Consider the following 24465-nt stretch of genomic DNA (forward strand, 5'->3'; position numbering starts at 1 on the left):
GAATAAAGTCGGGAGGAGCGCAAAGTGGATTTTACGCACGGACGCACGGACCGGAGACTTTCATTTTTGTGTCCCGCGCCAGAGCCGGTGGAAACGTTCCGGGGTCGTTAACGCACCGAAACGTGACCGCCGGAGATGAACTTTGTCCAGAACGCTTGCGGGAGTCCCGGTGAATGATTGGCGGCTCCTCTTCCGGACCTTTAAGGACGAACCGCATCAATGATCCGGAGTTCGACCTGCTCGGATCAGGAGGAAACTTCAGCTGATTTATCCCGACGCGCGTTTTCAGCCAGCCGCCCGAGATGAACTGACGACTCGTTACTATTTTTATCCATCGTCTTGAGGACTTTAAATAAAGTTTTTTGTTTTTTAAACACTGGACAACATCTCTCTAAATGGCCTCTCGAGGCGGCGTCCTGCTCCTGCTGCTGCTCCAGGGTCCTGGCCTGACGTCGGGGGCCTCCAAGGACCTGGTGTGCGAGCCCATCACTGTGCCCATGTGCAAGGGCATCGGCTACAACCTGACCCACATGCCCAATCAGTTCAACCACGACACCCAGGATGAGGTGGGGCTGGAGGTGCATCAGTTCTGGCCCCTGGTCCGGATCCGCTGTTCCCCGGACCTGCTCTTCTTCTTGTGCAGCATGTACACCCCCATCTGTCTCCCGGACTACCGCAAGCCTCTGCCCCCCTGCCGCTCCGTGTGTGAGCGGGCCAAGCGAGGCTGCTCCCCTCTCATGAGCCAGTATGGCTTTGAGTGGCCCGAGAGGATGAGCTGCGAGAAGCTGCCCCGACTGGACGACGACACTCTCTGCATGGACCGGAACAGCAGCGAGACCACCACCCTGGCTCCTCCGGTCCCAAAGCCCACCCCTAAGGGCCGGGCCAGACCCCCCAGCCCCCCTCAGTGTGACAGGGAGTGCCGCTGTCGGGACCCCCTGGTCCCCCTGTACGGCCGGGTCCACGCCGGCGCCACGCCCGGCTGCGCCCAGCCCTGCCACCAGCCCTACTTCTCGGCCGACGAGCGTGTCTTCACCAGCTTCTGGGTCGGACTCTGGTCAGTGCTCTGCTTCGTCTCCACCTTCACCACCGTGGCCACCTTCCTCATTGACATGGAGCGCTTCAAGTACCCCGAAAGGCCCATCATCTTCCTGGCTGCTTGCTACCTCTTCGTCTCTTTGGGCTACATCATTCGCCTGGTGGCGGGTCATGAGCGAGTGGCGTGCGGCACCAGCAGCAGCCCGAACGGCGACCAGTCCTACGTCCTCTACGACACCACCGGCCCCGCTCTCTGCACCCTCGTCTTCTTGCTGGTGTATTTCTTCGGGATGGCCAGCTCCATCTGGTGGGTGGTGCTGTCCTTCACCTGGTTTCTGGCTGCCGGGATGAAATGGGGCAGCGAAGCCATAGCGGGATACTCGCAGTACTTCCACCTCGCCGCCTGGCTCATCCCCAGCGTGAAGTCCATTGTCGTCCTGGCGCTCAGCTCTGTGGACGGAGACCCTGTGGCTGGAATCTGCTATGTGGGGAACCAAAGTCTAGAGAATCTGAGAGGATTCGTACTCGCACCTCTTGTGGTCTATCTCTTCACGGGCTCACTTTTCTTACTTGCTGGCTTCATTTCTCTTTTCCGCATCCGGAGCATCATCAAGCAAGGCGGCACTAAGACGGACAAACTGGAGCGGCTCATGATCCGCATTGGGCTCTTCACAGTTCTCTACACTGTTCCGGCCACCATTGTGGTGGCCTGCCTGGTCTATGAGCAGTACTACCGCCCCGGCTGGGAGCGAGCCCTGGCCTGCTCCTGCCCCTCTGAGCGCCAGCGCTCGGGCATCGGGCCGGACTACGCCGTCTTCATGCTCAAGTACTTCATGTGTTTAGTGGTGGGCATCACCTCAGGAGTCTGGATCTGGTCGGGAAAAACCTTGGAGTCCTGGAGGCGGTTTGTGGCTCGGTGCTGCCCCTGCTGGCTGCAGAAAGCCACTGGGCCATCGTCCATGTACAGCGAGGCCAGCAGCGCTCTCACTGGTCACACTGGGACCGGGCTGACCTCAGGGATGTACCATAAAGCTGTGTCATCTCATATATGAACAAAGTGGCACGGCGGCTCATGTTCCGTCTGCATTAAGGATCTGAATAGCCCACAATGTGAGTGTGGACAAACGCGATCTGGATTTCATTCTGTCCGAGACAAGGTGCACCAAAAGATCCAGAGCACTGAAAAGGAAAGGGAAAGGACGGCCCATGCTTCTAGGAATTTAAGCTAAAGAACACATATTTAAGAGTTTTGTACAGACTTCAACATTTCAAAGTGCTTTGGCATCTTGTCTGAGCGTAAAGCGGATCCACACACACTTTGATCTCTGTTTAGTCTGAGCACTGAGAGGATAAACATATTTATTTATGTATACATTGTAAAATATTTGTGTATATAAAAAAAAAAGAAATGTTAATGTGTTTTAGGATGTAGCCAGCCGCTGCCACTGTGTCGGACAGCAGAGAACTCTTTCCTGTCACTGATCTGATGGGTTTTGTAGGATGACAGGCTGCAGGAAATGCTGTTCCATCACAACGTACGTCCCTAAAGTCTGTCAGATCCGATCTCATTTTGTCCAAGCTTTGTGAACTATCAGTCGTGATGTGGTGAAAGCTGAGGGATCAGACCGACCCCCCCCCCCCCTCCTCTACTGGTTCTCCACATCAGGAACCCTGAGATCCACACCCCGTCAGATCAGCATAAAAGCCAGATTGTTAATGAACGGATTACAGGAGTGCAGTTGCTACTGGAATGTTCTGTGTTTTTGAGACTCCCTGATAACAGCTACTAAAAAGTCCTTGAAGCTGACCTTGAGAATCCCAACTGAGCGACTTTGTATCATATCTGATGCGTTCACTTTAATCTGAACAAAGGGATCGTTCATGTTAATATCTCCATCGTTTATTAGGCTGTTTTGAGTCGCTGTGATGATAAAACCTGACTCTTAGCTTTATTCGTTGTGTAAACCTGCTTTCATGTTGAGAGTCACTCAAAGGCTCTAAAGTGTTGTAGATTTTAATTAAACCCGAGTTGATCTGGTGTCATGCAGAACTTCTTTTATTTCTAGTTTTCTATGCTTGAGATGATGTTTTTATGTTTTATTACTTTAGGTGTTTTAAGTGGGAAAGTTCTGCTGCCGGAGTGCTGAAAGGATGAAAAGCATTTTAATTACTTTTGAGAGCTAACCTATTAGCTCAGGATGCAAACACGTTGCTATACCTGGAAATATCAGTCGACCAACATGAAAGTCGGATTGTGGAAGATCAAATAATAAGAATTTGATCAAGTTTGTTCCGTAAAAATCAGCTTTTTGACAAAGCGTGCTAGCATACTGATGCTAAAGAAGGCTAATACAGGGGACTGTTGACCCGAGGTGCCCCCCCCCCCCCCCCCTGACATCATTCAACATACTTACTGATTTGACCTGTGAACAAAGTCTCCTCGGCTGTTCATATATTTTATAAAGGGGCGCTGCTCCCACTAGAATAGCCTCAAACATCAATCACACGAAGGCGAGCGATCACACACGAACACGACGCGTTGTTCTTCCATGATTAGTGTTTATTCAAAATACTCCATCTGCAAAAACAAACAAAAACAAGTTTCACAGCTATCGGCCTACACAGTAAGCAAAGAGGGGCCTGACTGGGACCATCGCCACGGTAACCTGCTGACAGGTTAGGATGTCAGGATCTGACGGGCACAATACTGGAGCTGGAGGGGGCGGGGCCCAAACAGCATCTGGCCAGCTGCTGGTTGGGTCCACACCGTTAACACTCCTCCAGAATGTGGAAATCTCTTCTTTCCGATCACGTGACTCAGATCTGAGGTGTGAAACGAATCCTCAGAAGGAAAGTGGAGGTTTGCTGACTTTCAGCCATCTCCATAGTAACAGCAGCTCAACACTGTCAACATTCAGGCGTGTAGAGGATGTGCAGAAACAGAAAATTAAGTTAACGCCAACCCCTTTGAATATTTCAAAACTACCTTCTGGTATTAAACCGCAGTGAAGCAGCAGCTTCTGACTGACGCAGGTTCGTCTGCTGATAATCAATATTTTCCATCGTCGATAAATCACATTAAAAAACCAAAAGTAACAGCTGAGCTCGAGTTGATCCTCGCCGGTGATCCTGCTGCCCGATGCATTCAGAACGGCCTAAAAGCACGGCTGGACTGACCGACGCTCCTTCAGCGTCACATTCCTGCAGTGGGGGGGGGCAAGAGGAGCACCAAACGCAAATAAGTCTAAAAAATGGGCCAAAACAAAAAGGTACTAATGACGCGTCTTAAGTTGACGTTTGATAATGAAATAAAAAGGTACAGCGCTGCTTTAAGAAATGACTGAGCCCTTTGAAGAATTCAAAGTGAGAATGTGTCATTAAATAATACGTGACCCATTGGTGTGAGTAATGCTGGGGGGGGGGGGGGGGGGGGGGCAGGCTTCATTCTTCTCATGTGGTCAGATGAACTAAAACAGAGAATAACTTCAGCAGAGCGATTCCACACGGCAGAAATAAATATGGGATTAGAAAAGCGAAGCAGTCGTGGTTTCAGATAACTGGCACCCTGCGAGGGGGCCGTTTGTCCAGGGGGGGGGCGCTGTGGTCAGCTGGTCTTTGGGGCGCCCACCTATGACAGCACAGCGTTGGAGTGTCGTACACGCATCAGGTTGTCTGCGCTGTAGGACCGCCTCACCGCTGCCCGGCTCAGGTCTTTGTACTTGTCCTCACAGAGTCTGGAAATGGCCTGGATGGACACACAAACACAGACGAGCGTCACCGGGACAGCTAGCCCGGCTAGCGTGTCCCGCAGAGCCGACACGACGCTTTCACAGGGAGACGAAGCGGAACGCCTGCTCTCACCTCCAGCTTCTGGGCGCGCTGGTTGTCGAGAGGTTCTAGAGGGAAGCTGAGGTTGTTGTCGTCTGCCAGCTGCCGCAGATCAAAGTAATACTTGGCGTAGACGCTGGCTGGGACGTTGATGTTAAACTGGAGAAGTTCCAGGAAGTGGCGCTCCATCTCATTCCTGGTGGGAGGACAGATCATTGTTATTCCAGACAGTCAAAGCCTCCATAAATGGACGCAAGTCGACTCTGGAACTACTGAATTATGACAAATAGAGTTTCTGTTGATAAAGAACGCACAAATGAAGATCCCTCATCAAACCTGTTTAGATAGCAGGCGGTGGAGGACAAGGACGGGCCAATGTGTCCCCTCGGGGGGGGGGGCACAGTTCAAACTCAAAACACTGATTGATACGAACGCCCAAAGCCAGAAGTAGCAGACAAGAAACACGACAGGATCCGGTTCAGGCTCGATTCAGAACGGACCTGAAGACCTGCGTGTGACTTGTGACCCGGGAAACCGTAAAAAAGAATGTTCTACGTCTCCTCCAGGCCAGCCTCATTTCAAAAGGCGCACGGCAGCGACCCGAGAACCGGCTCGGAACACAGGAAACGCTCTTCCATGTCCCGCATGGACCCCCCCCCCCCACACACACACACACACACGCTCGCAGGCAATCAGACATGCATCAGAATCAGATCATCTTTTCCAGGCTCCATCCTCATCCTGCCTCCTCATCATCACAGCCAAGGGTAAAGCCAAGGGAGGTGGTCGCCAGGGAGACAGCATCTGGGATGCTTTGTTGGTCAGTAGGGGTTGTGAGAGAGAGAATAAGTGTGTGTGTGTGATGTTTGGTCTCCCGGGGCAACTAATGGAGTGGGCGAGAGCTGGGACCATTATGTCGAGGCAGTGAGAGCACTTGAGACCCTGCATTTCTCTGTCTAGCCTTCCTCCCATCCCTCCATCCCTCCATCCCTCCACCCCGACTCACAAAGACACTTCAGTGGCAGCAATGAAATCAGGCCAGAGTGCAGGTCGGACATAGAAGAGGAAGGAGGAAGACGGAGCGGCAAGAGAACACGCGGGCAGTGAACGCATCTGTCCAAATCACAAAAAGCAAGGAGGCACTTTCAATTTCTCTTTTACGCGCGCACACACACACACACGCGCGCACACACGCACACACACACACACGAGAGCTGGGGTCCTCAGACTGCAGCCTCTTCACTTGCTTCTGGCAGAGATGCTCCAGCGTCCATCAATCCCAGCTTTAAGAGCATCCTTGTTGTGGTTCCTTGATTTGCTGGGCAGGTGTGTTTGTCAACAAGCCCTCCGTCTATGTCGTCACTATGGGGACCTCATGAACCCACAGGAACCAGCGAATTCAAACGTGCACTAAAACAGGCACCAAACAGGCTGCCCAATCAAGGGACGACCAACCCGGTGGACAAAGGCTGCGTTTACATGGACAAAATATATTTCATCCAATCAGAGTTCGGATTAAAATTATGATCGGATGCGCTGTATTCATGGACCCTAAAATAATGATCCGATTAGGACTTGCGTGTTCATGCATCACACTTTCGATGGGAATAAATTATGTTGACATGCACAATCTTACCAAATATACCCGAAATGGTAGAAGACGTGGCGACTTCCATTGTAAACGAAACATGGCTCCGCCCTTTTCTGCTTGAAACGTTACTTTAATGTCTCCGGCAACGTGTTTGTCTCAGATACTGAGCCGTTCTCTCCTTCGCTCGCTCTGCTTCAACTCGCTTCCGGGAATGACAGAAGCGCGTGTATCCGACGTCACAGACGTGCAGGAAGGACGGCTCGTAACGAAGCTTCGGAGTGTTTTCATGCGCGCTGATCGGATCATCAATCAGCATGCAACGCCCCTCTCGATCGGATTGAGTTTGGTCGCAGACACATTCAACGTTGCATCCAGCCTGGCCTCCCCCATACAGAACGTGCATGCGTGTGTAAAACAAACTCACATGTCCTCCACAGTGATGTCTTTGAGGATCTGGCAGTAATCGACGTTCCACACGGCCTGGTCATCCCAGACCTTGGAGGCCAGCAGGATCGCTCCCAGGACGATGCGTTTCCAGTTGGCGGGGCAGATATCCAGCTCAGCGTAGGTCAGCAGGCGCTCCAGATACACCTGAGGAAGAGGAGGGTTTGCAGGGGAACATTACTTATTGAAAGGGGAGGAGGTTGACTCACAAGATTCTCTTGTAGAACCAGGAAAAACAACCAGGTTAGTGCTGGCTTATGGTCTAGAAGCATTCTGTACTCGGCTGGAACCCACAGGCAGCATCGGGTCAGGAAGTTGCCCCCGCATGAAGAAGCACACAAAAGAACATCAAGAGAAATGCGTTTCTCTCAGACATTCTATCTGGACCTCATGCTGAGAGTCGTATGATTATCGGGACAAAGGAGCATTTGTCTGCATCTCTGTTGGTCTGATTAAAGGCTCAGACCTGAATGCATCAGAGGATCCTAAGGGACGCTCACCTGACAGGGGAGGGTTCAAGTCCATTTGAAGGACTTCACTGCCCCCTGGTGATCAGTTTGGAGTGGTGCAGCTGTACTTGTTGACCTGAACTCCACTACAAACTGACTACACCTCTCTAGCATTCAGAACTGTGGAAACGCTCCCATCGTTGAGATACCTTATATATATATATATATATATCACTAAACTGATGCATAATAAAACTGATCTATGGATAAAAAAAAATTAGATTTTAATTCTTGGCTTGCCCTAGAAGAAAGGTGCGTTCAGGCGCAGCACTCGCTCTACAGTGACCCACAGCAACATAACCAGCATTGAGGCTACAACATTATGAAGACTTACTAAAGTGACAATGGCACATTCTGCAGTGAGCTGCGCCGCGCTGAAGAGCGTTCTGACAAAGCGGTAGATCAGTTTGTGTTCTGGGTCGATGCGGGAGTAGTCAGCTGGTACCGGCTCTCTCTGTGAAGGGAGGAATTAAATCTGATGTTTCGCAATCCTTAAAAAAACAACAACCTGCTAATAACGGGTCAAATGTTGGTCTGATGGAAAAGCTTGTAGAGATATGTGAGAAAGAGATTAGTTGCAGCGGTTCTTAAAATCCATCATCAATGCTGTGAACTGATTCATTTTCCTCCACTGACACTCAGAGCGCAGACCTCCGCCAAGCAGCTCATTCACCTCCTAACTGGATTTACACCGTCCACATGGTGATCTGGATCATCAAAAGGTTCTACATTGTTCTTGGTATCTTTATACACCAACCATGAAAAGTAAAAGTGAATCAGAGTTGATGTGAATTTTTAACTGATTTATGAATCCAAATGGCGTTTCAATGTTGAAATGTAATACTTTTTCCTGACCTCATTCTGGATCCGATCCAGATGAAATTCAGTGTTAAGATAGAGACCCCCACCCTACATGATTGTGTCAAATTCCATAAACATCGGGCAATAATCAACCGAGATATTGAGGAACAAAGTTTGACGCTCCATTGACTGCAATGTTACAGAAAATGTCAGCCTCCGGAGGCAAAAATCCGGATTTAGCAGCAGGATGCTGCTTGTGCAGCTCGGGACACAAGGGCTCTGGTTTTGCCTCACCTTTGATGAGATGCACCAGAAATGTTCACCCGAGTGTTTCCTTCAAACTTGTGTTTGTCCAAATGTCCATCTCAACCTCGCACTTTATTTCATGGCATCTTCAGTTCCGAGGGAAACATCCGCCTCTCTGTGGCAGCAGCAACATGAATAAAGGACCGGATCCGAGTTGGAGGAATGAAGATCCAGAGACACGCTGCATACTCACTGATAAAGGGTGCAACTTCTCATCAAAGATGTCCAGCGACCTGCCGGAGTCCCTGGAGAACACACGGCGCATCGGTCACGCACACAGCATCCCACGATTCAAACGTAAATAAGCGAACACCTACCTGTTCTTGATGTGGTAGTATATTGCTAACGTGACGCTGGAGAAACACAAAATAAAAAATACAAGTGTGGATTAATTCTTCCATTTCTAGCTTCAATAAAAACACCGTAACGTGACATCTGTGTTTGTCATGCATCATATCGGGGATGACACGAGTCAATATCATCAGGATGAATTGATCGGATTCCTCTCACACTTAAGAAAGTCGCTAAAAAGTCAAAGGAATTCTCAGAAGTCTTCAAACAGCTTCAAAAAGCAGCTGAACTTTAGATGGAAGGACTGCAAACAGTCTGCAAGCAGGCCGCAAGCAGGCGGGCCTTCTCTCCGTGTGAACGGATTTCAGCGAGCGCATCAGTGTGTGCGTGTTTGTGTAACCGTCTCACCATTTTATTGTGCTTTTGAGGTTTGGCTGGCTGACGGTGTTGTCGTCTATAAAGATGGTGGAACAGGAGCTGTACTTCTTCGACAGCGGACCAGGAGACACCTTGAAGTATTCATATCGCATGATCAATATCCTGCGCTGATCCAGGGACAGCAGTCGCTCGTAACGGCTGCATTTAAACAGGTCCGCGCGCCAAACGCTCCGTTTATTCTGGTTTCATTAATGAGAGCCATTTCACAAGTTTCACCAAGAATAAGAGCAGAAACGCTTCCTGCAGCAAAGAGAACAATCCAATCGGAATCTACGCAACAACACGGGTCACTGGAAGCTGCACGCCCACAACGGACGGCGTGATGACGCGCACGGTGGAATCCCCACACGTTTTGGGCTGTACTGTATTTTGTGATATTACAGGACGACCAGCAGAGCTTTATGTGCTGCTGCTCTCTCCAGGCCTTTTCCTCACACAGAAAACAATACAAATCTGGATTCCAGCTGAACGCTCTGGAAAACAGGCGAATACAATCATCATCATCAGACAACTGATTGATCAGGCAATCCATTCAGCGCTCAAATGTCGACACTCACGTGACTGATGTGATTTATGTGGTTGCTTTTCCTCTTGTCTCGTACTGCAAAAGAAGAGAGACGTCAAATAAACCAAATTAGAAAGAGTTCGGATGAGGTCATCATATGTCCACGTCACGTTAGCATCACGAGGCTAGCAGTGACAACAGCCAGTCCTTTAAGTGGCCACGGTTTGCCACGGGACTGCAGCCAGCGTGGCGAAGGCGAGCCAATCACAATCACCGGATCAAACAACTGGTGGACGTTCCACGGAAAAGAGTTCCTGACCAGCAGCGTCTGAACTCGCATCGCATTATCTAAGACAACTTCAGCAGCCGATGGCATTAAAGTGATAAAAACAGGAAAGAAACGCATCATCCAACAACATTCGACCACGACCGACCAGAATCCGGCCGGAAGTCGAGTCCAGGCTGGATTTACCAGTTAAGTCACGAAAACGCAACCATCGAAATGTTCTACGCTGAGGCAACTCGGGATCGATGTGTGTCGCTGCTGCGTGTCTGTGCGTGTGTGTGTGTGTGTGTGTGTGTGTGCGCGCGCTAGGATAGCTCACTGTCTGTCTGGGACTTGCTGAGGAAGATGGTGCTCGCTCGGGCGTGGTCCGATGGGTTCGACTCCAGGGCCAGTTCTAAGAGAGAAAACGCACACGAGAGCTTACGCAAGTCGATCTGACAACAAAGACACTTTTGTGTAGAGCACAGTTCTCACTTCCAGCGAGACCAAACAATTTGATTTGTGCAAAAATGCACAGAAGACAACGTCCCGTATGATTTACTGGTGCAGGTTTACGACCAGACATTAAGACTCTCTGCATCGATAAAGACGCCCGGCTCACGTGAGCTTCATGTCCAGATCTACGAGGACACCAGGACGAGACAGGAAGAACACGGAGGACGCATTCTGTCCCTCACGCTGCTGCCTCCTGTTCCTCAACATGGATGGACAGAACAGCGAGGAGAGGCCCCCCCGTTACTGAGCTCCATTAACGGCCTCCAGCACAGCCTGGCGATGGGGCCCGTTTGCTAACGGCTTACACCTGAACTCCGTAACGGATTCATTTCGCCGAGGAGACAATACGCTCGTTGAATATCCTGTTTTTGGGATTTAGGCATGATCTCGCTCTCTTTCTAATTAATTTGCAACTCTCAATAACATGTCAGTGAAATAAATCCAGCATTGAGAAGGGAAGTACACACGACAACGACAACAACAACAAAGCCTCATCAGAGCAAAGAGAAGCTGAGAGGTTTGTTTGTTTCTGTTTGCAGGGTGACCAAAGGAGACTTCAAACACATTTGTAAGATGTTTCACTAGAACATGTGATTGCTGCTTCTTCTCATGACTAAATGATCGCTTTACGGGACTGTTGGCTTCAGCTTTAATAACACAACGGGGGGCTGAAGAGTCTCTTCTCTCGTACAGACGACGGAATTCACTTGAAGAGTGCAAAAGGAGCCATCGTGGCAGCTGGATGATAATATACAACTCATAATACAAGCTGTTGTATTGTGTACACCAAGTATGGATACACATTAGTACCTTATAGCATGCTGACAATAGTGAATGAGTGCACACATGCGGAATGGCTATGTGGCCATTTTACCATCGCATTTTATTTCTATGTGTAGCAGTTTTGGAATCAGAAGGCGCTTCAGCGGTTCTGAAACAACTGAAGGTAAAGATATGGTCACACGGGACAGGTGTCAAACATCTGGATGGGACCCAACATCAGGATGGGACCCAACATCTGGATGGGACCCAACATCTGGATGGGACCCATCATCTGGATGGGACCCATCATCTGGATGGCACCCAACATCTGGATGGGACCCAACATCTGGATGGGACCCATCATCTGGATGGGACCCATCATCAAGATGGAACCCAACATCTGGATGGGACCCATCATCTGGATGGGACCCAACATCAGGATGGGACCCAACATCTGGATGGGACCCAACATCTGGATGGGACCCATCATCTGGATGGGACCCATCATCAAGATGGAACCCAACATCTGGATGGGACCCATCATCTGGATGGGACCCAACATCTGGATGGGACCCAACATCTGGATGGGACCCATCATCAGGATGGGACCCAACATCTGGACGGGACCTACCATCAGGATGGGACCCAACATCTGGATGGGACCCATCATCAGGATGGGACCCAACATCTGGACGGGACCTACCATCAGGATGGGACCCAACATCTGGATGGGACCCAACATCTGGATGGGACCCATCATCAGGATGGGACCCAACATCTGGATGGGACCCATCATCAGGATGGGACCCAACATCTGGACGGGACCTACCATCTGGATGGGACCCATCATCTGGATGGGACCCAACATCTGGATGGGACCTACCATCTGGACGGGACCCATCATCAGGATGGGACCCATCATCAGGATGGGACCTAACATCTGGATGGGACCCATCATCAGGATGGGACCCAACATCTGGACGGGACCTACCATCAGGATGGGACCCAACATCTGGATGGGACCCAACATCTGGATGGGACCCATCATCAGGATGGGACCCAACATCTGGATGGGACCCATCATCAGGATGGGACCCAACATCTGGACGGGACCTACCATCTGGATGGGACCCATCATCTGGATGGGACCCAACATCTGGATGGGACCCATCATCAGGATGGGACCCAACATCTGGACGGGACCTACCATCTGGATGGGACCCATCATCAGGATGGGACCTACCATCTGGACGGGACCCATCATCAGGATGGGACCCATCATCAGGATGGGACCTAACATCTGGACGGGACCCACCATCTGGACGGGACCCACCATCTGGACGGGACCTACCATCAGGCACCTCTCGGTCGCTTATATGCTGCAGGTAGGGCGCGGCGTTGTCATCGCTAGCTTCGGGGCTGGTCTGGATCTCTTCCAAACGCTCCGCCGGTTGTCTGGAGGGAAGTTTGGGGCTCGACTCGGGAGAGGCGCAGCACGACACCGTATTCCCCATCCCGAAACCGGGAGTGGGCTTTTCACGATTTCAGCCAAATCCAAGTAGGGCAATAATGTGTAGCTACCGAGGATTAGCTTCTCCACCGCGCCGGAAGCATGCCTAATCTATAGTCGGTATTAGCGCAAACACATTAACGGATTAGCGAGCTACGCTCGGTGCTAAACCGCCACCGTCCACCTCCCAGAAACACGTCAGGTCCATTTGAGCATACGGACTAACCGACAGGCGTAATAACTGCTGTTATTATACAATATTCGATGTGTTTAAAAATAGAATAAAATAAAAAACAAGCCGTAAAATGGGCGTGGGAGTCAATTCACCCATTCAACATGCTAGTTTCAGTGCAGGCAGCTAACTACACCGGCGAGCTAACCAACCGGTGGCTTCTCCCGTCAACTTTGTTTTCTATATTAATGCCGCTTTTTATACATCGTGCAGCGCCGCCGACTCCAGGAAGTAACAATAGTTTCTGTCAAAACAGCCAAATTCTAGAAAATACATTTTACGAGACTTTTTCAGCGGCCCCACGGGTATCTTCTTGTACTCTTGATGGGTGGACTCGCCAAATCTAGTCCGATGTCTTTGAGGCCTCCAGCACAAATCCAAGATAAGAGAAAAATCCAAGGCTGGAGTTAATCTGATCAGAGTGACCGGGGTTCGTCCCGGTTCCTTACGGTACCACTAACTCGGGCCGCCGGCGGGTGGTCCCCCATCAGTGCCTCCAGCCCGCCCGGTTCGCGCTGGGTCCACTCCGAGTCACAGCCGCCATCTGTTGAGTGGCTAACATACTTGGCACGGATATGTTGTAGCCACGCCCACTTAGGCATTTCATTTATTTCCATTGGCTCAATAATTAAGATGTAACCCGGTCGGAGCAGGTCATTGGTTAAAGGAGCTGCCTGTCTGTCCTACTATTTTGGTACCGACGCCGGTCCACGCCTTATTTTGACAGTGAAAACAAAAGCGTTATTGCTCCGTCTATCTGTCAATCAAAGCACCCCCTTCATTCATTCAAGCATTTTGATAGAAGGTGGGAATTGTCAAATACATCTTAATTTTCATAAATATTTACAAATATGTTTGATAGCATTTATCTGCTGCAAATAGAGCAACTAGACAAAGAGTCAAAGATTATGGGAGGAAGATATATTTTCAATCACACTTTTTGGGTTGTACCATTATTTGACCTTGTCCAAAAGCTGGGCAAGGTCAAGGGTTTTGGACTGTAGTTAGACCAAATAGGATGTATCGTGAGTTTGTAGTTCAGTAAGTGTGACCCATTAAGCTTAGGGGGAACCCCACCTTGTAAATTAAATTACCTGTTCGTGGCCTTGAAGCAGGGTCCCCCCCCCCCCCTGATGGGACAAGCTGAAAGAGGAAGAAAAATAAGTGACAGCTTTGGTTTGAATGAATTTAGTGGTTGAAACAGAAACTGTGCTGCTTAGCTCTTCTGTGGTTTTCCTTTATTATAACATTAAAGTTTTCTTGTGAGTTAAGAAATCTGTTTTGTTTGACGTCACACCCAGAATGCCTTGTGACGTCAAATGGTTGCACCCCCAGCTCACGGCGGTTGTGGAGCATAGCAGCGATCTGTTAGCATCGATGAGCTCCTCCGTTCCGTCTTTGCAGTCTGAACCGCAGCGTCAGCAAAGATAGGAGGAAAGTGAGAGGAAGCCAGCGATGGAAATGGAGGATTAGATTTGGTCCGTTGTGTTTGTGGCTCTGGCATCGCGCAGCCATGGCGACAGAGAGTGTCTGATCTAAAGAGCTCAAATTTATTTCTGCCGGAGTTAATATGAAACTAATAATTACTATTTACTGCGGCAGAAATAAAACGGAGCTATTTACAGCAGACGCTCTCTCTGTCGCCATGGCTACACTGACGGGGAAGAGAAAAGAGTGACGAATGATTGATGATGGAGGAGAAGCTACAACACAACTAAGACATTTTGAGCAGTAGTGAAAAGCAACTAAAGTATTTAGTTTTTGCTTTTCTTTGAGTAAAACTTGTTTATCTTCCTGCCATCCGCACACAATCCCATGAAACAGCCCGCCGGACACAACAGACTGGTAGAACATATCAAGGAGCTGAGAGCAGATGTGAAATGATGCCAACCTCCTCAGGAAGTCCATCCTGTAAGACCCCTTCTTGAACACACAATCCAAGTTTGCTGACCAGTCCAGATGCAGTCCAGATTCAGTCCAGCAGCAGTCCAGATGCAGTCCAGATGCAGTCCAGCAGCAGTCCAGCTGCAGTCCAGATGCAGTCCAGCAGCAGTCCAGATGCAGTCCAGATGCAGTCCAGCAGCAGTCCAGCTGCAGTCCAGATGCAGTCCAGCAGCAGTCCAGATGCAGTACAGATGCAGTCCAGCAGCAGTCCAGCAGCAGTCCAGCTGCAGTCCAGATGCAGTCCAGCAGCAGTCCAGATGCAGTCCAGATGCAGTCCAGATGCAGTACAGATGCAGTCCAGCAGCAGTCCAGCAGCAGTCCAGCAGCAGTCCAGCAGCAGTCCAGCTGCAGTCCAGATGCAGTCCAGATGCAGTCCAGCTGCAGTCCAGATGCAGTCCAGATGCAGTCCAGCTGTAGTCCAGACACAGTCCAGCAGCAGTCCAGCTGCAGTCCAGATGTAGTCCAGCTGCAGTCCAGATGTAGTCCAGCTGCAGTCCAGATGCAGTCCAGACACAGTCCAGCAGCAGTCCAGCTGCAGTCCAGATGTAGTCCAGCTGCAGTCCAGATGTAGTCCAGCAGCAGTCCAGATGTAGTCCAGCAGCAGTCCAGCTGCAGTCCAGCAGCAGTCCAGATGCAGTCCAGCTGCAGTCCCAGGTACCTGTACCTGCCAACCCGCCTCCATCTCACTGCCCTCAATGATCACCGGATGTACAGATGGTGGTGCCGCCGGAAGCCCAGCACCATCTTTGTCTTGGAGATGTTCAGCTGGAGCTCGTACCGGTGACACAGCACCAAGCCCTTCACCCTCCCGGATACATGCCCCCAATTGCAGTGTCATCAGAGAACTTCTGCATGTGGCGTTCATCCGACTTATCCTGGAGGTCCGTGGTGTAGAGGGTAAATAGAAGGGGTGCTAGCATGGCCCCCTGTGGAGCCCCCATACTGCAGGCCACCACTGATGACAAGCAGTCCCCCATTCTAATGTACCGGGGGTCTGTCCGTCAAGGAGTTGGTGAGCCAACTCACGAGGTGGGATTAATTGCCAAAGACTTAATTATGGAACAATTATATAATGTACATAATAAAAAATGAACCCCACTTTGACCTGTTGCAACATATAATGCTTACATAATACTATAATACTCACACCTCAAAGGAGATTATAGTAATTTTAACTATGATGCAACTTTTCAAACACTTGTTTTTCTGAAAAAGAAAATTGTATATAACAGTGCTTTTATACTGTAAGAATTAAAGTATAGTATTCTATACTGTTCATTCATCAATGACATAAAATGCAATTTGACACGTTCTATTTAATAACACAGCTTTGTGTCAGTAGCTCAATTGTTTAGAACATAAATGCATCGTCCCTATGACCGATTAATTACCAATGACATGCAAGACAATCTTAAAGAGCAGTTTATTACAAGTGATGCATTGTCAGTAACAGCACTTTCATATTATGGGCTGTTTTATGAGACAACGTTGAAACAAACAGCACACAATGCAATAATAACCTGGAAGATACAATACAATACATGACATTTTAAACTGGTACCTTGAAAAAGTGGCAATATATAAACTGGTCACATTAAAAGTTAGAAAATTTTTATTGTTCTAGAAATGTTTTTATTTACATACATGATTATCAACCTATGTCATGCACAAATAAGTCCCAACAACAGCTGGCATTTTGTTTTTTTCAGAATAAAATGATCCAAAGATTCATCTCAGGCGGCACAAGCATCTTAAGTCTCGGAGTCCTACCCTGCCAAACAGGGATTCCATCAGACTGATTGTTCCCCCTCCTCTAAAAATAATAATAATGCATTTTTTATATAGCGCTTTTCTGGGAACTCAAAGATGCTTAAAAGGCTTTATGTTTTCCAGATTTCATTTTCATACCATCAGAAAGAAGTCTACCTTCCTCTATAAGACAGCATGTACAACTACTGCAATGCGTTGTGGGTCAATGAGATGCCAGTTCATGTACAGTAGCTCCTCACGTGATCTTAAACTGATCTAATCCCTCAAGACATTACATGGAAATACTGTGGAATGGACCAAACGGAAATGTTTTGAAATGGAAAATAAAACTGACAGAAATCTTATGAATTGATTTAATAGCTACAAGAGAAAAGAAGCACATTAGTGTCCCCAAAGTTTTGTCTCATCTTGAGGTTTTGAAATGTATTTGAGACACATAAAAAAAACTCTTATAATAAAGTTAATTTAAGGTCCACTCCAGAGCTTTCTATCGAGCCAACCATTTATGAACACCGATTGGAATTCTTGCCTACATACTTCATGCCAGGAAAACTGAGTCAACGCTTCCTGATTAAAAATTTTAAAAATGTACAAAAAAAATAGTAAGTGTACCTTGAATTTATTTTATTTACTCAAACTACTGTTGATAAGATCATAAAGTTGTCCAGAATCCTAACTGTAGTGGGAGGAATCTGTTTGTTATTTTTTATCTGAATTTCTAAATTGAATTATATCATAACAAAGTATAACAAACACACAGAGAACAGCGCTCCAAAATATAACATCTCCAGCAAAGGCCCTTTCTCATACACTTAGCTGCCATGTCGGTGGGGGGCCTGGTAGATTACATCAACACACACATATATCGTCTTCTAATATACATATATGTATGTTACAAATATGCAAAGGTGGTTTCATACAAGCCATAAGAATATCTTTCATATGAAATAAACAGAAATACACAAGGTCTACACATGCTGTAGAGGCTATGTACATTGATATAAAAAAATAAAAACACAAATATGTAAATCTTTCCCAAAGCCAAGCACACCCTATTAAAGGGTGTGCTTGTATGCATTACTAGTGTTAAATGGACATGTAGCTTCCGTCTTGCCCCATAGATTTCAAAAAGCATCTAAGACATTTAAATATTCTAAATGGCCCTGTGACCCTCATCATTGCAACCCATACTTAATACAATTTGACAGACACAATATTGCGAAGTGCTTCAAAAGGAAATGTGATGGACGATGCTAGTGACTGACTGAGAAGGTGCTCGACCTTCAATCTGTGAACCGAGCCAGCAAAATGTCTCATTTCCTGGTATTTATTCCATGTACTGGATGAATGGGCCTTTTTGTGTTTGTGACACAGTAAACTGCAGCTACGTGGGGACAGTCTAAACAAATCACCCTTTAATCTCAATTAAGACCCCCCCGAATGTGCATTACAACAGTTGTGCCTTAAAAGTGCGCCCATCATCACAGTTAGCACAATGCTGCTTCGTGACAAGGGTCAATAATAATGCATTTTTTTCCCTCTAAATTATTTACATAAAAAGCCCCCTAATAGACCCAAGTTGTAAAATTAAAAGCTACTATAATTAACCAGGAATTTTGGCCCTTACAATAAAAATACAATCTCTGGATATAATGACATATCTTATCTTTAAAAACATGCCTCACCCTGTTATTAATCTAGACTCAATAGCATCTCTGACAAAGGCTAAAAGGTGTGAAACACACTTCCAGAACTGTGGCCATGCACCTTTTGAGGTCAGTCAACTGAACGTTTGATATGGTGTTTCACGCAAGGATGTGGCTCTAGTTTAGGTGCACATTCATTCAAAGTCTTCATCTGCAGCCAGTCAGGCTGAGGACATGAAAAATGCAGCACACAGTAGACCAGCTGTCGTCACACTGATACATCACGGTGAATGTGAACTTACACCATGGCAAGAAGAAATGATGTCGACAACTGAGCAACTGGGGTGTTTGGTAAATTAAACAAAGGCAACATAAAGCGTCACGCTGATGCTTCAAGGTCAAGTTGCCAAACAAGTTTCCTTTAACAACAAATCTCAACAGGACAAATGGGACCAATGGAATGAGGCTGCTGTGACCTCACGAACCACAAGGAGGTACTTCTGCTGATCACAGCAAAGGAAGGGATTTACCGGTAAATAGCATCACTGCAATGGTCCGGTGAAGTATCTCTACACTGGCTGCCATGAATGCAAGTACGCAGTGAGTCACACGTAAACCTACGAAAATCAGACTGTCGAAATGTGTGTGGAGTGTTTATGAAGGTTAGAAATGTCTGATGCTGGAATAGGGAGCAGCTTTGGATGGACCTGGGCACTTGCAGGCCGTGTCGTTGTACTTGCAGTGGAAAGATTTGGAGTATTTTAAATGCATTATACTGACTAGAGAGGAGAAGGCAGTGCAAGCGCATCGAGATTAGGGTGACTTCATCGAAATGAGCCAGCCGTGTGCAAAATGTAAGGCAGGCAGAACCAAGAAGTATTTGACAAGAAGGGGAAACGCTACTTGGTGGAACTCAGAGTTCAGGACAGGAATTACTCAGATTTATGGCAGTAAAGGTCTTTGAGAGCTTTAAGTTCTTCAATTAGTGTCTTGTTTTGGTTCTCCAAGACAGCAACCCTGTTCTCCAGACACTTAACATACTCCTTCTTCTTCCTGCGGCATTCACGGGCGGCCTCTCTGCAGAAGGGACAACACATAGTTCATGTGAGGTTCAGCTGGGATGAGCTGCAGGATAACTTTTAGACGTTTTAGGTCAAAGGACCCGACTTTAGAAAAATCTAAGGCTACTACTGCGCTCAAACACAGAGACACATATTCGCCCTCTGCCCATACCTGTTCTTCATGAGGCGGACTTCCCGTTTTCGGGTCACCTCCACAGTGGCGCCCTGCGTGGGTAGGGCAGGGGATGACGCCATGACCACCCCTTGGGTGATGGTGTTGCCAGGGGCTGCTCGAATTTGATAGGCCTGGACGTCACCGGAGGCAGCTGAGGTGTGATTGGAAGAGTCGGAATGTTAACCATGACAAGTTAGTTTGGTCAAATCCCAGTTTCTCTTTTTAACCCTAACCCCTCACGTTTTGTTAGAGGGGTGGGGGAAATGTCAAAATCTCAGCTTTCAGCACTAAAACCCATGATTTGTCAGTGTAATTCATGTTTAACCTATCAATGACTCTGGACAAGAGGTGTTCAACAAAGGCTCACAGAGTGATGTTTGGGAGGCGGAGCTAATTTTGGTTTAAATGTGAAAATTCCAACTTTGAGTGTGAAAATCTGTTCTTTGTCCCTGTAATGTGTTTTTATCTTATCCGTGACCCTTCAGCACCAAGATGTGTTCACAATGGCCTGGAAGGGGTTAAAATGCTGAAATCCAGCTCAAAAGTGATTTAGTGTAACTCCACACGAGTCACCTGAAAGATTTTGAGAATAATAAGTTCAAAAATAGAGACATTTACAAATGGATAAATGAGCGCTGGACATTTTTGTCTCCTTGAAGGGTCATGGCTGGAACTTTTGTGAAGGGTAACACAAGGGTTAAAAAGATTCCAGCTAGCAACAACTAAATAAAGAGTAGGTGAACAAAAAAACACAGTTGTCACCTTTCATTTACGCCACCTGCAAAGCATTCCGGGATTTCCTATCACTGTCTTCTATTGTTTTGAAATGAATCTGAAAGTGCAAACATTTGAAGGGCCATCTAAAGGGCTCGATGACCTCTGACCCTCCATCACCTAAAGAAACAGAACACACCACCTCACACGGGAGGGAACAATCTAGCCACGCGGTCCTGCTAAGGCCGAGTCTTTCACTCGGAGAATTAAAGTTTATTGCTGCTAAATGTTCATTTTGTTTCATCTCAGCAACCAAGAGCAGAAAGTTACCAGGATTAGGAGAACGATGTTTTTCTGCATGTTACGTTTCATCATGAAAAAACAAACTATCCCATGTCCAGTGGTCCGGGCCCTATTACAGCATACACCCCCCCCCCATTAATGCCGATGGGTCCTGATTAGCAGCTCACCTTGGACCACCACCTGGTTACTGGGGACCAGTATCTGCTGGCCGTCGCTGGTCTGTGCGTACTGGAGGATGGTGGCTCCAGGCTGGGTGGCGGCTGCTGCATTGGTCATGGTGAGAGTCTGAAGGCCCTGGACTCCATCCGTACCATTATTAGCCAGCTGAATGGCCCCACCCTGGGTGATGGCAACTGTGTGTTTGGTGAGAGGGATGGAGGAAAATGAGAACTAATAAGGAAGCTAATCAAATCATGGAAAATACAAAGAAGCACCAATTAAAATCTTTCTTTTTGTTGTTGTTTGGGGATATTTCATCACACACGTTGGGCAGGAATAACAGCAGCTAAGAAATAATACATTACCCAGCTTACCCTAAAAATGATTGTAACCATCACGCCTGTGCTAATGCCTCACTCAAACAAGATGACTCACTTCCTATTTTAATAATTAGACTGCACAAACTGTCAATGGAGAAACTGACGTGTTTATTATTGTATTATTATTAATAAGAATAACTGGTAAGCGCCATCGATGACAGGAGTACAGTTCTATACAACGACACCTGTTCCGAGCTGCGCCATTTGGCTATAGGCTGAGGCAGCTGGCGTCCGCCCACCAGCCGGGCTCCACCTACTGTATTGGCCGCTGCTGGTCTGGTAGATGGGCGTGGGGACAGTGACTGTGGTGATGGCAGGCGTGGTAGCTGTGGCATCCTCCTCGGCCCTTTCCTCCTCGATGCGAGGGACAGCCGGTGCGTCTGATGAAAGATCATTCAGGATTTTCCTGTTGAGTCAAAGATCCGAGAGAGTTCGTCACAAACCTCGTAGGCACGGCCGGCGTGATGGCGTGAGCTGATGCAGCACGCAAGAGACGCTTCACTGAAACATTGCACCAGTTTTAGTATCAGCATTGGATTGTTCTCCTTCCACCACACTGATTTAAGGAGATCTGTGTCCGCAGGCTTTAGACAGTAATTCACCTGTATGAAGGCCGGCGCGACAGAATTTCTCTGCGTTTCTGAGAGTCGGTGACGCTGTCTACAGACTCCTGGGAATCCTCACTTTCTGCTATGGTGGCGATCTGGAACAAACAAACCAATGGACCAGTCAGAAATGCACCAAACTAAAGGCTTAACTCCATTCCTGTCCGCATAACGGATGTTTTTGTGTTCTGACCTGCACAGCCTGGACCTGTGGAGACTGGATCACGGAAGGCTGGGCAGCTTGGATGACTCCGTGGACCTGGACCGTCTGCCCGTTAGGAAGCTGCACCAGTGTTACTGTGGGACCTGTTGCCGAAGTGTGGCCTGTTGTCATGGATACCTGAAATTCAGAGGTGAGGTGACCAAGCTATCGGCCATGTTCACTTTAACACGGGCTGCTTTTGCGTCATGCAAAATTAGCATTTGTCAAAATGTTTGTAAACTATTTTCTGTAAAGGATTACTAAAGGATCTATCTATCTTGACTTCCGGAACCTGGTGGTAACCGTAGTAACCGAGATAACGATGTCTGTTACCTGTGCCAAAGTGGCAATCTGTGCCGGGGTGATCTGCAGGCTCTCAGTCTCGGGCGCAGCAGCTTCCACCCCCTGCTGAGCGTCGACTGCGGACGCCATCTTCATCGGGCGAGCTACGGAAAAACCGGCGCTGTTAAAATGGAACATTTTGTGTCTGGAGCTGAAGCATCTGCAGAATCAGTCAACAACGGGATGTGTGGCAGGACGTAGGAAACGGTGCAAAATGAAGACACTTTGAGAAAAGCACACTAAATAGTGAGTCAAATTCCATTTCAATCCTACAGAGATAAACCTACAGACAAACATAGAGATAAACCTACAGATAAACAGAGATAAACCTACAGAGATAAACGTACATAGACAAACCTACAGATATACCTACAGATATACCTGCAGATATACCTGCAGAGATAAACCTACAGATAATCCTACAGAGATAAACGTACATAGATAATCCTACAGAGATATACCTACAGATATACCTGCAGAGATAAACCTACAGATAATCCTACATAGATAAACCTACAGATAAACATAGAGATAAACCTGCAGAGATAAACCTACAGAGATAAACGTACATAGATAATCCTACAGAGATAAACCTACAGATAAACAGAGATAAACCTACAGATAAACAGAGATAAACCTACAGAGATAAACGTACATAGATAAACCTACAGATATACCTGCAGAGATAAACCTACAGAGATAAACCTACAGAAATAAACGTACATAGATAACTCTACAGATAACCTACAGAGATAAACGTACAGAGATAAACGTACAGAGATAAACGTACAGCGCTTTAAAGTGGAGGCATTCAGAGCAGTGGCTCTGAATGCTGCACGTCTCTGCCTGACAGGAAACCCTTTCACAGTTTCCTATTGGACATTTACAAATGGTGTACATGAAGCTATTTCATGTCTTACTTGAATTATTATTAAATAACTTTAATCTTAATAATAATAATTTAATCTTTAATGTTTGTTTTGCTTGGTTATTTTTTTAAATAAGCAAGATAATAAAGCTTCAGCTACTCAGATAGTCTGGCGAGTCCCTCCTTTAGCATTGCTACACTTCCGTTTAATTCCCTCCGGGAATTAACCCCGGTTTCACATATATATATTCGGTGCACCGTTTCATATTTATATATTCGGTGAACCTGTTTTCATATATATATTCGGCGAACCTGAATTCCCTGAAATTCCAAAGGAAAGTTTCCATCTTTGAAAATTCCCAAAATTGTTAAACTCTATTCGTGATCAGGGTGCTAAACTGTTCATGTCACCGAGCTGAAGTGTGTTTACCGGTAGAGCGGCGGTCAGTGGTCGGTCCACAGGTCTACTTCAGATAGGGCTACATCATAGAGGATACATCGAGAGCCTATCGAACAATATAATGTTTATTTAGTTCCCTGCTTCTACCTTGTAGCAAAAACAGCTGGATTTGTGCGATGATGAGTAATTAAGTCAAATGACTGATTTATCTGTGGAGTGAGAAAATAAGCAGGACATAATGATTTGTACACACCAAACCTAAAAGGGCTCCAGAGCCTGCATCCGTCCCGGGGCCGACCTCCAACTTTAATCAGTCCTTCCTCAACCGAAGATTCACCCAAAGCAAAACTCCCCCGTGAGATATTATTCAGATAAACATGGACGACTACAGAACCTCCTTGAACTACAGAGGAAGTAACCCATAAATCATAAAAAGCCATTTCCCCTTACTTTAAACCACACATTATGATGATAATGCACTTTTGTGGTTGGTACTAATTGATTAGTTCGGTTCCGAGACATTATCAATGACTATATTTAAATCAATAAGGATGAGCCTTATTGATTTAAAGTCCATAATTAAGGATATTAAAAATAATACAGTCTTCATCATTGCAATTCTTATCAGTATTTTAACTGAAATTTCAGCGCCTGCATTTTCTACCCCCATCCTCCGTTCTCTTCACTGGCTCCCCATTTCCTCCAGGGCTGAATATAAGATTGCCCTCCTCATTAATCAGTGCATCTATGGAAATGCCCACCTCAAAGGACTTCTCTCCCCAGAACTTGCTACGAGAAGTCTCCATTCATCGAACTTTAACCTTCTTGCTGTCCCCCAAACCAGGCTCCCCACCAGAGGG

The 24465-nt window shown here is 47.2% G+C and overlaps 3 protein-coding genes across 3 annotated transcripts; 1 reads left to right on the plus strand and 2 right to left on the minus strand.

Moving 5' to 3' along the window:
• The first annotated feature begins 419 nt into the window (after positions 1-419).
• fzd5 (frizzled class receptor 5) lies at positions 420-2090 on the plus strand. Its single transcript, XM_068746108.1, has one exon. The coding sequence runs from the start codon at positions 498-500 to the stop codon at positions 2088-2090; it is 1593 nt and encodes a 530-aa protein (XP_068602209.1). The 5' UTR covers positions 420-497.
• Positions 2091-4482: 2392 nt separating this feature from the next.
• ccnyl1 (cyclin Y-like 1) lies at positions 4483-12808 on the minus strand. The gene is made up of 10 exons (XM_068746179.1): positions 12646-12808; positions 10357-10431; positions 9804-9847; positions 9217-9317; positions 8835-8870; positions 8711-8762; positions 7745-7864; positions 6882-7048; positions 4900-5062; positions 4483-4783 (listed from the first exon to the last, which is right to left on the minus strand). Exons 1-10 carry the CDS (start codon positions 12806-12808, stop codon positions 4667-4669), a joined length of 1038 nt encoding a protein of 345 aa, XP_068602280.1. The 3' UTR covers positions 4483-4666.
• Positions 12809-19328: 6520 nt separating this feature from the next.
• creb1b (cAMP responsive element binding protein 1b) lies at positions 19329-22433 on the minus strand. The gene is made up of 7 exons (XM_068745955.1): positions 22329-22433; positions 21987-22133; positions 21791-21891; positions 21446-21594; positions 20817-21002; positions 19630-19783; positions 19329-19473 (listed from the first exon to the last, which is right to left on the minus strand). Exons 1-7 carry the CDS (start codon positions 22431-22433, stop codon positions 19329-19331), a joined length of 987 nt encoding a protein of 328 aa, XP_068602056.1.
• Between the last annotated feature and the right edge of the window lie 2032 nt (positions 22434-24465).

The sequence above is a fragment of the Brachionichthys hirsutus genome, chromosome 12 (assembly GCF_040956055.1).
Source record: "Brachionichthys hirsutus isolate HB-005 chromosome 12, CSIRO-AGI_Bhir_v1, whole genome shotgun sequence".
In the NCBI taxonomy this organism is placed as follows: domain Eukaryota; kingdom Metazoa; phylum Chordata; class Actinopteri; order Lophiiformes; family Brachionichthyidae; genus Brachionichthys; species Brachionichthys hirsutus.